The 14114-nt window shown below is 41.1% G+C and overlaps 1 protein-coding gene across 11 annotated transcripts in view; it reads right to left on the reverse strand.

Moving 5' to 3' along the window:
* Positions 1–14114, reverse strand: part of Pdzd2 (PDZ domain containing 2) — a 374613-nt gene that overhangs the window by 87446 nt on the left and 273053 nt on the right. For 9 of the 11 annotated variants that reach the window (XM_074077656.1, XM_074077662.1, XM_074077655.1 and 6 more), the window contains 2 exons: positions 12217–12718; positions 1295–1437 (listed from right to left, as the gene is read on the reverse strand). In XM_074077656.1, the coding sequence (XP_073933757.1) occupies positions 1295–1437; positions 12217–12718 (645 nt within the window). Of the gene's footprint in view, positions 1–1294; positions 1438–12216; positions 12719–14114 lie in introns of those variants that run through there. The other 2 variants (XM_074077667.1, XM_074077663.1) reach the window with 2 other exon arrangements.

Below are 14114 nucleotides of genomic sequence, written 5' to 3' on the forward strand. Positions count from 1 at the left end.
ACAGTTCTACATAAAGCTTATCTCTGGGCACAGGAATTTTCTAATTGTCAACTTGCCAAAAATAGACTAGAACATAAGACCTAGGATTAATGGGAAAATGGCTCCTTAATAGGAGCTCCTTAGGGCATGTGCCATTCAGGAAGTTCAGTAATGCTCATCTGGGTTAAAACCATCTCAAGTCTTAATCTTTTAATAATTACTGTCACCTGGACAATTGACAGCTATAGTTCATTGGATCTCTGCTTCAGTTATTAGCATTCTACTCTCAAAGAAGGCTGAAGAGCAGGAACACTTTGCTAGTTTATGTCCTGCTCTTCTTAATTTCCCATTCTTCCACCTAAATACTTCTAGCTCCTCAACTACACCTCCTGAGTCACACAATTGAGTCCCCTCTCCATCTTGGGCAGGCCAATACTGCCATATCCCCTTTAGAATCAAGGTACTCGGCCTTGACAAATTCCAGATTAGATAAAACACTTAGCTCTTGCATCAACACTCCCTTAATTTACCTAATGTGTGGTGTGCAACACATGTACACACTCCACCATGCCCTACAAATAGTAGATGTCCCATATGAATGGAAGCAACTAACAGGGCAAAGAGCATACCTGATGTTCTGGGATAGCTGCATTTCACACACTCAAAAATGATCTCCGTTTTTGTACATCCTTAGCTAAACACTGTTGTGCTTACTACTTCACATAATTGTTCAGATTAAAAAATAAGCTTTTAAATATGAATTGTTTTCAGGTCACAAGGGGGAAAACATACATTTACTTTTCCCTTTCACAATTGCACAAAGCATACATGTATCTAAGTGTGTGAGAAACTCTGATAGATCTTACAGGCAGAGCTGCAGATATGAACTGTGGCCACATTTAAAATCAATCACTTTTCCAGGTCATTCCTCACAGTGTTACAGGAGTTAAGATGTCAGGGATGTGATGTTCTGTTCAGTTGCACAGTCTTGATAAGTACCACATATTACCACAGTACCAGCATCCTAAAAGTTAGGATGAATAACATTTGCCTGATCTAAAACTGGACTACATAGAAATCCAATCTTTCCTCCATCATTTGGAAAATCTTGCCATATCCTCCCCAATTAGCCACTTCCTGCATGCAGAGATGTGTTCAGTTAGAACTGTTCTTGCCTGATTTCCTTCTGTGCTCCAACTTTATGAACTATAATTACCAGGGTTTTGACCAAGTGGAAGAGTACTAGCACCCAGAAACCAAGGGAAGGGTTGAGGGAGGATAAAAGGCAAGGAAGCGGGGAGAGTCATCTAGTCACCTGTGAGCGGCACCTCCTTCCTTCACTTGGGTGACAACGATAGCGTGAGGTGAGCGCTTTGATCCTCGGCCTCCACTAACCTGAATTCCCAGCCCATCTGATTCTTTGAGCAGCTCCATCTTCCATATCCGGCCAACTTCCTCCTTGGAAGGAAAAGTGAGCACGCATGACGAATATTGACAGACACATGACATTGACACAGGAGAGCAGAGCTGTCCAAATAGCCATCACTTGTCAACAAACATCACAGATCCTCACAGAAAACAAAATTTGTGCCTGGACCAAAGCCTTTGGCTGTTAGTGATGTTCACAGACATCTGTGATAATGGAAATGTCCTGTTTGCACCATCCAGTATGGAGTCACTGGCCACAGGCAGCTATGGAGTGCTCAAATGAGGGTGGAAACAACTGAGGACCTGAATTTTTACTTTCATTGCATTCTAATTAAATAGCCACCTGTGGCTAGTGGCTGTGCTATTGGACATCCTAGCAAGTGTCCTATAAAGTGAAGCATCTTTGTCTGAGACCCAGGTGCCACCATGTATGTCTGGGATCCTTTTACCTCTGCACAGCTACTAATTAATAAAGGAAGATGAAAGTGAGAAAGCTCAGGTCTTGGTGCCAGGAGACTTCAACTAGTTTGAGCCTAGCTCCACCATTTATAACTTATGAAAGTCACCTTGTGCATAAATATCTGTTTCTCTGCCTCTAAAGTGGGAATCTTTACTGATGTTTTGAAGTCTGGTGTTAGGGATAAATGAGATATTTATGGCAACAGGTAGCAGCATGACCACACCAGCAGATACATAATTCATGCTAACAGATAATCACATACAGCTGGGTGAGTGTCCCTTATTTATGTTTAATATATACCTTATACACACACGACCTGAAGGTAATTTTGTTTTGTTTTGGTTTGGTTTTTTGAGGCAGGGTCTTGCTATGTAGCCCAGGGTGGCCTCAAATTTGCTATCCTCCTGCCTCAGCTTCCTGAGTGTTTGGATTACAGGTGTGTACCATGATACCCAGCCTTGAAGATAATTTTAAACAGTATTTTAGTGTGTGTGACTGTGTCCTATCACCTGAGATCAGGTATGGAATTTTCCACTTGTGGCATCCTGATGGTGCTCAATAATGTTGAGATTTCAGAGGATTCTGGATTTTCAGATTAGGGATACTCAGCCTGTACTTATTTATAACTGTGTTCATACACACACACTGTGTGTATGTTAAAAACACTGAGTTGAATATCAAGCTTCCTTAAACACACATAAATAAGATCTTTGGTTGGGAGGAACCAAAACAGAAATTGATGAATTTGATAAGGATTGTTGGTTGATAGGATAAGTGACAGGATTGGTTTGTTCTTTAAATAGAATAAAAATGTCTTCGCTTTTATAAATTCTACTTTTAAAAAAAATAAATGTTTTTAAGCCATCTGATTGTTGATAATTTTCTACGTTAGTTCATCCTCTACTTAAATCTTTATTTCACTGAAGGACACAAACATGTTCACTGTAAAACGGTTGGATTCTTTCAGATACTTTGCTGTTCAGAGAAATGAAAGTAAAATGTTCAAAAGTGATTTTTGGGATCTTACTTTAGGCTGACCCTTGTAGTTTTCTCTAGCCCTAGATATATGGTCATGAGTCACAATATATTTCTGAACGTATAAAACAAAAGCCATCTGTTTTTCTTATCCACAGTAAAGGCCCAATGGAACCGTTAAGGTCCTATATAGACAAAGTCATCATCCTCTTAGAAACAGGCAACCTTCCCATTCAAGCTGCTTGCAAGAGAGAAAGAATGTGAGGCATTTAGGAAATCTGAAATGCACACTGTCAGAAGCTAACACAAAATTTTCTACAATAGTAAAAAAGCCAGATGTTGCACAGTCACTAATGTGCAGCAGTAGGTATGTCTGGGGGAATTATTACCAGAAAGAGACCTGCTGGATCCCCTACTTTTTCTAGAATAGCATTGCTCGGCGGGGATCCACGACTCCAGCAGCATGCGGTGATGCCAACTGTCTCCGCCATCCACTGACCACAGACAAATGCAGCCTGTCTGGCCAAATGTAACTTCAGAAGTCACTGGCTTACCACAGTAGTTCATGAACTTGTCAAAGATCCCTATTTCATCCAGTCATCTCACTCTGGACTCCATGGGTTTTGGTTTGCTGCCTCTGACCTCTGGAACACCTTTCTCCTCCCCATTCAGAAACACCCTCTCTGGCCTTTAAGTCTCTTGTAGTTCCACTACTTCCAAAAACCCGTCTTTGGGGATCAGTGTGACTGCCAAGATGGCAGCTTCTAACAGTTCCAATACAGGAGACTCAAGGGCCTAACAGAAACCACCAAAAAGGACAAATTCAGGATATGCTGAGTAGTTGTGGTCCTGGTTTGCTGGCTCTCCCATACCAGCCTCCTGGAGAGCCTTGTGGTTGCCTCTCCGAGCCTTATGACAGCAGGACAGTGGCTTGATTTGTCTTTGGAAGAGATGACATGGTTCCTTGGTTCTAGCAAATGAGAGAAAGTGCTCCTCCCTCCCCCAGCGCAGAAGAGCTGTGGACCTCTTTCCCAAGAGCAACAGGGTTCATAGCTGGAGTCTTAAAATAAGAAAACTCATTTGGTTGTATCCCAAATTAATAATAATAAAAAACCCTTATCTACCCCTATTACCACCTTATACCATCATTCTTTCCTTTTTGCTGTCTTCTTTTGTTAAGAGAACAAGTAAGTATATTTCACAGAGGGTATGACAATACTAGATACATTCCTTCTTAATTTTTAAATACTTTTAGAAGTAGGATTTGTAATAAACTGTCTCCATGGAGATAGAAAAATGGCCTAAATTTATTCTCTGACAGAAGAGTAGACCATTGTCATGAACAGCATTCAGACTTGCTCCACATGCAACTGAACTCCCCGCCCACGATCAATTAAAACCAAAAACAGTTATCTAATGTAAATAGCTTCTGAAGGTACAAGTGACAGTCCCCCAGCTCTTTTTTTTTTGTGGGGGGGGGGGTCTTACTACATTGTTCAGGTTTGTCTCAAACTCCTGGGCTCAAGGGATTCGCCTGCCTCAGCCGCCCAAGTGCTGGGACTATATGTACAACCCCGCGCCCAGGGAGCCCACCACCTCCTCTCAAAAAACAGATCATGTTTTTGTCTTCACTTTTTCCAGCAACACAATTTTTCTCTATAAGTGGAAACAGGATTATAAAAGGAATGTTCAAAGAAATCAGTGCAGATTTCCTTGCTTTGAATGGAATTCATCACCTAATGATGGGTTAAGAGGAATATAAAGGAAGACACAGCAGCAAGAGGACAAATATCAGTTCCATTTGCACAATTGTCAGTATTAAATTTAGCAGTCTACAGCGAAAACAGTATTTGGCTAAAAATAAAATTAGTTCTGAAGTAATTAGGTTAAAGTTGGTTCTGGCCAAAATCAAACAGCCTAACTTAAATATATCAATATTAAGTATATTCCCAACTTCCTTCTTACAGTTCCATTTGGGTATCTAATTTACACCTCAGTAGGGTCAAAACTGAACTCTTTTCCCTTCAATTCCTGGCTTTCCCATCTCAGTGGGAACAGAACTATTATCTACTCAAGCTGCAGAGGACACATAAACCAAAAGCCCATTCCTCCTTCTATTTCATTTTCCATACCTTAACCCTGGAAGAGATCTGTATGTTTTATTTCCAAAATAGATCCCACATCTGTCGACTTCTGCTCATCTTCCCCATTAGCAGTCTTATCAAAGCCACCACTATCTTTAGTGCAGGTGACCACAATAGCTTCCAACCTGATCTCCCATTTTATTCTTCACCTCCGATAGCCCATTATTTTCCATTAAATATGCAGGGTGGATGTCATGATGCACACATCTTAAGCCCTCCAATGGCTTGAACGGCTCTCCATGACTGAGAACAAGGTCCAAACCCCTTGTGATGGCATGCACAACCTTTGCTATCCACTCTTCCGTGTCCTCAATGTCTTTGCTCCTAGACACCCCGTTGTTCCTTTCTTTTGCAGCTGCTTTTGCCAGTTCTTTTGTCCAGAGATTTTTCAGGGCTGTTCTTTCCTGACATTCAGGCTTAGCTCAAACATCACCTCTTTTGTGCTATCTTCCTTTGCTGACATGAAGTATCAGCAAGCCCCTGTCATCTTCCTCTTCACCCTGGTTTAGTTCATTTACAGTATTGTCACCCTCTAACATTCTGACTTGTTTGCTTATTTATTGTTCATAGCCTCTTCTATTCGCTAAATGCCATGGGAAAAGAACCCTGTCTCTTGTTTACCAGTGGGTTCTCTAGCAACTGGAACATAGCCCTTTACATAACAATATTCTACAAGTGTCAAAGAATTAACAAACATAGAATATTTATCCACAAATATTGTCTTTGGTATCATTGAGCCTGATGTTAAGGGGCTTGGCTACAAGGGATACCCATGTGTTTGTCAACATTCAATGTGTGGACAACGATCCAGTTGTAGAGACAAATGAGTTCTGAGACAGGCCTATTTAGACAGATGGTTCAGGCATTTGTTTCCTCTTCCAATGGCTTAAAGGGCAATGAAACTTTGTTGGCCTATTGAGGAAAAGCCAAACCACGAAAACTGGGATGCTAAGGCCTTCTGTACTAATGCTGTCAGAGTGTCCCCCTTCCTGTAAACCACCAACTACCGTGTGAGTTCCCATGTGCACCTCTTCACTGAGGCTAACACAGGGATTTATTTACGAAAGCATGGGCGGTGTGTTAAAGGCAGCTGCCTTGCAGCCCTGAAATGACCTCATTTCTGCTGGAACTAAAAATAATGTTTTACACAACAGCGTCTTTTCTCCAAATGTAAGAAGACCCGTCTAGGTTTTCATTGCAGTAAATTCTGGGTCTTGCTGAGTCAGAACTATGCCGAGACTGTTTGCTTATCCTTCTTATTTAGAATGATCAGAAAGAAATGAAAACAATGCAAGATCATAATGTCAGAGCTGGAAGTCCCTTAGTCATCAGACCAAAATATTCAGTTTATAGGTGAGAAAACAGAAGCCATGGTAACCTAAAGGTCACAGAGATGGGAGTAGAAGAACTGGGACTGGAGCTCCTTGTTTCATCTCCCAGGCTTGGTGACCCAGGATGTAATTAATAAAGATGTCCAACCATCAATAGCTATAGCAAGGTAGCAGGATATAAAATCAACACAGAAAAATCATTAGCATTTCTATACATTAATAATGAACAAACTGAGAAAGAATATATGAAACAATTCCATTTACAATAGCCTCAAAAAAAATCAAATACCTAGGTGTAAACCTAACAAAGGATGTGAAAGACCTCTACAAGGAAAACTATACACTTCTGAAGAAAGAGATTGAGGAAGACTATAGAAAGTGGAGAGATCTCCCATGCTCATGGATTGGTAGAATCAACATAGTAAAAATGTCGATACTCCCAAAAGTAATCTACATGTTTAATGCAATAACCATCAAAATCCTAATGAACTTCATCAAAGAGACTGAAAAATCTACCGTTAAATTTATATGGAAACACAAGAGGCCACGAATAGCCAAGGCAATACTCAGTCAAAAGAACAATGCAGGAGGTATCACAATACCTGACTTCAAACTATATTGCAAACCAGTAACAATAAAAACAGCATGGTACTGGCACAAAAACAGACATGAAGACCAGTGGAACAGAATAGAGGACCCGGATATGAAGCCACACAACTATAACCAACTTGTCTTTGATAAAGGCGCTAAAAATATACGATGGAGAAAAAGCAGCCTCTTCAACAAAAACTGCTGGTAAAACTCCAAAAAACTGAAACTAGATCCATGTTTATCACCCTATACCAATATTAACTCAAAATGGATCAAGGATCTTAATATCAGACCCCAAACTCTAAAGTTGGTACAGGAAAGAGTAGGAAATACCTTGGAATTAATACGTATAGACAAGAACTTTCTCAATGATAACCAGAATATATAGGGAACTCAAAAAACTAAATTCTCCCAAAATTGATGAACCAATAAAGAAATGGGCAAGTGAACTAAAAAGAACTATCTCAAAAGAAGAAATTCAAATGGCCAAAAAACACATAAAAAATGCTCACCATCCCTAGCAATAAAGGAAATGCAAATTAAAACCACACTAAGATTCCACCTCACCCCTGTTACAATAGCCATCATCAGCAACACCACCACCAACAGGTGTTGTCGAGGATGTAGGGAAAAAGGAACCCTCTTACAGTGCTGGTGGGAATGTAAACTAGCACAACCACTCTGGAAAAATATTTGGAGGCTTCTTAAAAATCTAAACATAGATCTACCATATGATCCAGCAATACTACTCTTGGGGATATACTCAAAAGACTGTGACACAGGTTACTCCAGAGGCACCTGCACACCCATGTTTATTGCAGCACTATTCACAATAGCCAAGTTATGGAAACAGCCAAGATGCCCCACCACTGACAAATGTATTAAGTAAATGTGGTATTTATACACAATGGAATTTTATGCAGCCATGAAGAAGAACAAAATGTTATCATTTGCAGGTAAATGGATGGAACTGGAGAACATCATTCTGAGTGAGGTTAGCCTGGCCCAAAAGACCAAAAATTGTATGTTCTCCCTCATATGCGGACATTAGATCAAGGGCAAACACAACAAGGGGATTGGACTTTGATCACATGATAAAGCGAGAACACACAAGGAAGGTCTGAGGATAGGTAAAATACCCCCAAAACTAGATAGCATTTGTTGCCCTCAACGCAGAGAAACTAAAGCAGACACTTTAAAGCAACTGAGGCCAATAGGAGAAGGGGACCAGGAACTAGAGAAAAGGTTAGTTCGAGAAGAATTAGCTTAGAAGGTAACACACATGTACAGGAAAGCAATGGTAGTCAACTCACTGTATAGCTATCCTTATCTCAACTAGCAAAAACCCTTGGTCCTTCCTATTATTGCTTATACTCTCTCTTCAACAAAACTAGAGATAAGGGCAAAATAGTTTCTGCCTGGTATCGAGGTGTTAGTGGGGGTAAGAGAGGGGATTAGGGAGTGGGGGGGTGGCTAGGGAGGGGGCAGGGGGAAGGGGTGAGAAATGGCCCAAACATTGTATGCACATATGAATATAATAATAAAAAGAAAAAAAAAAAGATGTCCACATGCAAGGTCTGAGTTGGGACTAGGGACAGAAAGACAAACAAGGTCCTGCCCTTACAGCATACTGGGGGACACAAGCCAAATGGTAGCTGGGATTTGTGGGGTTTGTGTGTCAATGAAGACAGGCAGGGGAAGTGCAGGGGCCCAGAGAGGAGAGGCCAGATGAGGCTACTGGCAAGGATGTCACTTAGAGAGAACATCTTAGTGCTTGGTGTCCCAGGAAGATAGAGGCCAAGCTGCATGGGGGAGGGGCAGAAAAACTGGGCAGACAACCAGCATCCACAATGGCTCACAGGCAAAAGGGAGCACTGCCTCTCAGTGTAAGTGGGGGAGGAAGATGGCAGTGAGAAACTGGATTTCCTGGATAGCTTCAGAATGGGGCTGGTCACCAGAAAGGCCTGGATCTTCCAACCCCACCCATCCTCCAGGGAGAAGAAAGGAACTGGGGCTTCAGTTAATTATGGGTCACACCTTCATGATGAAGCCTTCATAAAATTTCCTAAAGTAGGGGGTTTGGAGAGCTTCCAGGTTGGGGAATGCATCCAATGCCAGGAAAAGGCATGCCCAATTTCATGGAAACAGAAGCTCCTGTGCTGGGGATGCTCACAGGCTTTGTCCTATGTACCCCTTTATTTGGCTGTCCACCTATATCCTTTATCATATCCTTTATTACACAATACACCAATAAACATAAAAAATGTTTTAAAAGGAAAAAAAGCAGTAAGAGAGGGAGGGAGAAAATTAAGTGGAATCAGATAATAAAGAGCCTTGGATGACTGTCAAGGTGTTTGGATGTTACCTTCAAGGGAAAGTGGACTTACCCAAGGGCTCAAGCTACAGTGCATGCATGTGCGCATGTCTGCACACAAGTGATGAGGCTGGCTTTTGAGAAAGTTCTTCTGGTTGCAGTGGGGAAATGGATGGAAGGAAGAGGACTGGGGGCAGTGAGGTGAGCAGGACACTTACTACATCTGCCCAGGTGACAAGGGACAGTAGCACAGCTCTGACCTAACATTGCAACAATGGGTAAAAGAGGTGGCTTGAGCTTTCAGAGCATAAGGGGAACCAGGACAGGACTTGATGATCTATGGATGTGGGGTAAGGAAGAGGGCAGTGTTCTTTCTGGCAACTCTAGGACAACCAGGAGGGCTTTCCCAGGATTTTCAGTGACAAACCAGGGAAGTCCTGGTCTAACTGATTGTGGGTCACCCCAGTTGAATCTCATGTTTCTGGCTTGGTGAGACAGTAATATTGGGATGCATCTGGTGATGCAGAGAAGGGATGCATTGTTTTAGACACGACATAAAATATCCAAGATGGAGACACACTGCGGACAGTTGGATAAACCCTGGGGGCTCAGGAGAGGAATGAGGACGCAGACATAGATGTAGGAGATCTGCCTTTGGCGGACAGTATGCTTACTTACTTGACAGTGAGGGCTTCTAGAAAGGAATCATTCTCATGCTGCCCTCTTCCGTACGAACATCCGGGACCACCCAGGAAAAGTCCTTTTGTGTTTTCTACCCTTTTCTGCAGATGCAGATCTTGGGTGGCCTTCCTGGGGTCCCTGATAAACCACTTTTACAGAAGACCCAGGGGAGAGGTACTGTACAGGGTGGATTATGATTACTGGGGTTAGTCCTCAAATGTACTCACAGACATACACACCAGTCATGAATAAACTCGCAGGCTTGGCAAATGGCAGGATTTTTTCCTTTACTGTATGACTAAGTTTGGGTGTATTCATTTTTACCACATAGCATTGCAAAACTACACATTCTATGTAAACAGACATATGTAAAACCTGTCCTCTTGAATGACGATATTCTTTGCTAGAAAGGTAGTAAGGAGCTCTGAGCTTATCTCTAAAATTTCTTGTTTATGTCCTAGGAGTCTGTAATGTTTTAGAAGATGGACCTATCTTTTGTATTTTTAAAACTGCGTGTATATGTATCATTTTGTGCTAATGTTTTATAATGACATATTTTTTAAAAAGATGTTTGTTAAAAGGAAATGTGTTTCCTACTGCTCTGTTAAGGGAGAACAGAACAGAAAAACAAAGACTTAAGATTTATTTTAATACAATATTTTCTTAGAATAACTAAGTCTGTGAAAAAGAAGTACCTGATAAACAAAAATGGTCTGAGTAAGCATTATAGGATTTTTCTGTAATTTATGAAGTCTTTGTAGATATATTAAATCATTAATAAAGCAGAAACGGAACAACACTGACATATTTAATCTCCCATTATTCAAATGGAATGGAATTTTTTCCCCTAAAGACTTAAGAGCTACATAGCTAATTTCTGTTTTCTGGAAGGTCCATTTTTTAACATGACCTTCGTCTCAACTATCCTGGAATAAAAATAAAAATCCACTATCATTCAAAATTATTTCCACTGTGTCCTAGGACAAATTCAAGCCTATTCTTTGGATTGTACAAGATTCAACTTCTTTTGGTGCCCCAAACCTTTGAAATTACTAAGGACATGACTACCTTATATTTTTTTACCTCAGACTTTTTGGAACCTATAATCTAATCATTAGGGGGAAAATCATATCAAGCTATACCAGTTACTAGGAAATGGTTCATTATAACTTTTATTGCTCTTAATTTGGGAGTGTATATTATAAACTTTATTTGCCTCCAATCCTTTTTGGGGAGCCCCATAAAATTGATAGGAAATTACTGATACAGACATTGAGCTGTTCTCATTTGTTTATACATTTCATCTTCGAATAATGTCTCCTTGGTGTAAGAGGATCACCTCAAATGAAGGAATATGATTCCTTGAAAGAAGTTATTTTGATTCTTCCCAACCCACCATACAGATTGGCTAAAATCACAGAAACGATTACATCAAACAGCCTTATGAGAAACTGAAGTCTCTCTGAGGGCACCCTTTCTCAGCAGGCAAAGCTAAACATGATACCTCTATGACCATTTTCTGCCTTTTCAACTTTCTCTTTCATCCCTCGGGGGTGTCTCCTGAACCAGAGAAGAAACCAGTCAGCACACACCTAGAAAGCTATTACTTCATTAAGGGGCCAAAGAAGTATCTATCAATAGGATTCCTGGCATGAACATGCTTACCTTAAAGAATGCAACTCTGATATGAAAGAATGTTAGTGATAATGAGGATGACAGTTTAAGGCAAGAAACTCAGCCATCACTAGTCAGAATATCCCACATCTTTTTTGCTCTTATGTAAGACCAACCTTGACCTTCACAGAGGGAGAGCACAATCAGAGAGTTCTGTGAAGCTTCCAAACTTCAATGGAATTTACCAATGTAATAACACATTCTCATAAAAATAGCACTGGTTTTGAACTGTTAAAAATAAAAGCAGATGCTTCCCTGCATGCTGGATGCTCTTCCTGTGTAACACAGGAGCTTGGATGTTTGTGCTATCAACTGCCACCAGGAATTCTTGGCCTTGAAGCAGCAATTGCACTGAATAACGATATAGGTCAAGTGCTTTATCTGGGCCTCATATGACTCAAATTTTATCGCGGAAGGCTTGAGCTCTCTACTTATGATCACTTGGCTAGCTCTTTATTTAAGTAGTATACAATGACTTGAACTGTTTTTTTGTTGTTGTTATGTGCTCTGATCATATGTCTTAATGAGTTTGTTGGCTTTTAAGTGCAAGGCCATCTTAAGTATATTTCTAAACTTGAAAAACAAATTCAAACACTATTTCTTTCAAAATTCAGATTCTACAACCAAACCAAACCTTACCCGTGCCAGGCAGTCACTCGATTGGAAGTCTGTCTTCCCAGCTTTTGAGAAGCGGTGTTTGTCATTGCTGGTGGCCAGAGGAGCATCTGTCTTTGGGATTCTATGCTCTGCTCCTTTGTCCACTTCTGACTTCTGTACCTGGGGCCCAGCCACCTCCTTGAGAGAATGTGGGCCATTTTCTAGCTGAAAGGCATGCCCATTTCCAAGTTCAGGGTCTGTACCATTCTCCAGCTCAGATCCGAGGTCATCAGCCAACTCGCAGCCAGTGCTGCTCTTGGGTTCCTCAGGAGCCTTGTTGACAGGTGGTCTGGAAATGACCCCAAACTTTCTTGTTTTTTTCCCCTTTTTTGAAGTTCGGTCACCCAGCTCCAAAGTCGGGGTCTCTCCTGGTTCAGAGCTGTTGCTGCTGCTGCCATTGTAAGTAGAATGGGCTTTGTGCTTGAAGCGTCGCAGCATGATCAGGTAGATAAAGCCGCCATTCCAGCACTGCTCAGCCAGGTAACTGCAACACAGACAGGTGCCGGTTAGAGCCCCTCATACCTCTGTGGATGTGCAGCCTGAGTGCCCACCCAGAACCCCGTGACTAACAGCCAGCCCATGGACTGAGGTCTTAGGATTCCTAGCGCACTCAACACTCAGCTTGTTCTTTAATCCACGTAATTGCTAATGTTAAAATGATCCCAATTCCCATCCCCCACCCCCAAAAAATAAAAAACCATGAATAAGAATTTACTACTTTAAGTTCTCTATGACTCAAGAATCACAGTAGGATTGTTCTATCAACAGAGATAATCCTAAGTGTCATTAAAAATCAATATCTCAATCTCTCTCTCTCTCTCTCTCTCTTCAAACCTGGGGTTTGGGGTTTGAGCTCAGGGCCTTGCTCTTGCTAGGCAAGCTCTCCATCACTTGAGCCATGTACCCAGTACTTTTTGCTTTAGATTATTTTTCAGATAGAGTTTCACACTTATTCTCCTGGGCTTTCTTTGGGCAGTGATCCTCCTACTTAGGCCTCCCTCATAGCTGTAGTTGGGATGACAGGCACTTGACACCACACCTGGTTTGTTCTTTGAGGTAGGGTCTTGCTAACTATTTTGCCTAGGTAGGCCTCAAACTGTGATGCTTCTAACTTTGCCTGTCAAGTAGTTGGGATTACAGGCATGAATCACTGTGGTTGGCCCTGTCTTTTTTTTTTTTCAGTTCTAGGGATTGAACCCAGAACATCATGAATGCTACCCAAGGGCTCTACCACTAAGCAACCCCTAAAAAAACTCTTATAGGAGAAATAACATCCATTGTTCTATAGCACAGTTGGGTAACTGTGGTTGACAACATATAATTTTGTATTTCAAAATAGCTAATAGGGAGAACTTTGAATGTTCCCAACACAAAGAAATGATAAACGTCTGAGATATTTTCCAATTCCTCATCTGATCATTACATATTGTATTCATGTATTTTGAAATATTACTCTGTACCCCATAAATATGTGTACTTATTATGTGTCAATTAGCAAGAAAATATTTTTTAAAAGACAGAAGAATTAAATCAGAAAATAAAACAATTCTTGTCCATCCAGTCAGCAATTTTTTTCATTAGAATTATGCTAGACTCCCATCCCTACTTTGCTGGTAGAATGGTATTATAAGTCCCCAGGGTAAAGAATGGAGAAAATGGATTGGAGAAAAGAAAAGCTATGCTTTTGGGATAAAAAAAAAAATCAATTGCACAATAGGAACCTCTGTCTCCCAGCAGCTAAAGTGAAAAAAGAGACAATCCTGAGTAGGGGTTGGGGGCCGGCCGGCTGGCATTACAGTGCAGCTGGCTAAGCAAGCCTTGGTAGCTATATGCTGCACAGAATGAACCAGGTCCAATTCCTGGTAATGGTTCTGGTTTGG

This window comes from Castor canadensis, chromosome 6 (assembly GCF_047511655.1).
Source record: "Castor canadensis chromosome 6, mCasCan1.hap1v2, whole genome shotgun sequence".
In the NCBI taxonomy this organism is placed as follows: Eukaryota; Metazoa; Chordata; class Mammalia; order Rodentia; family Castoridae; genus Castor; species Castor canadensis.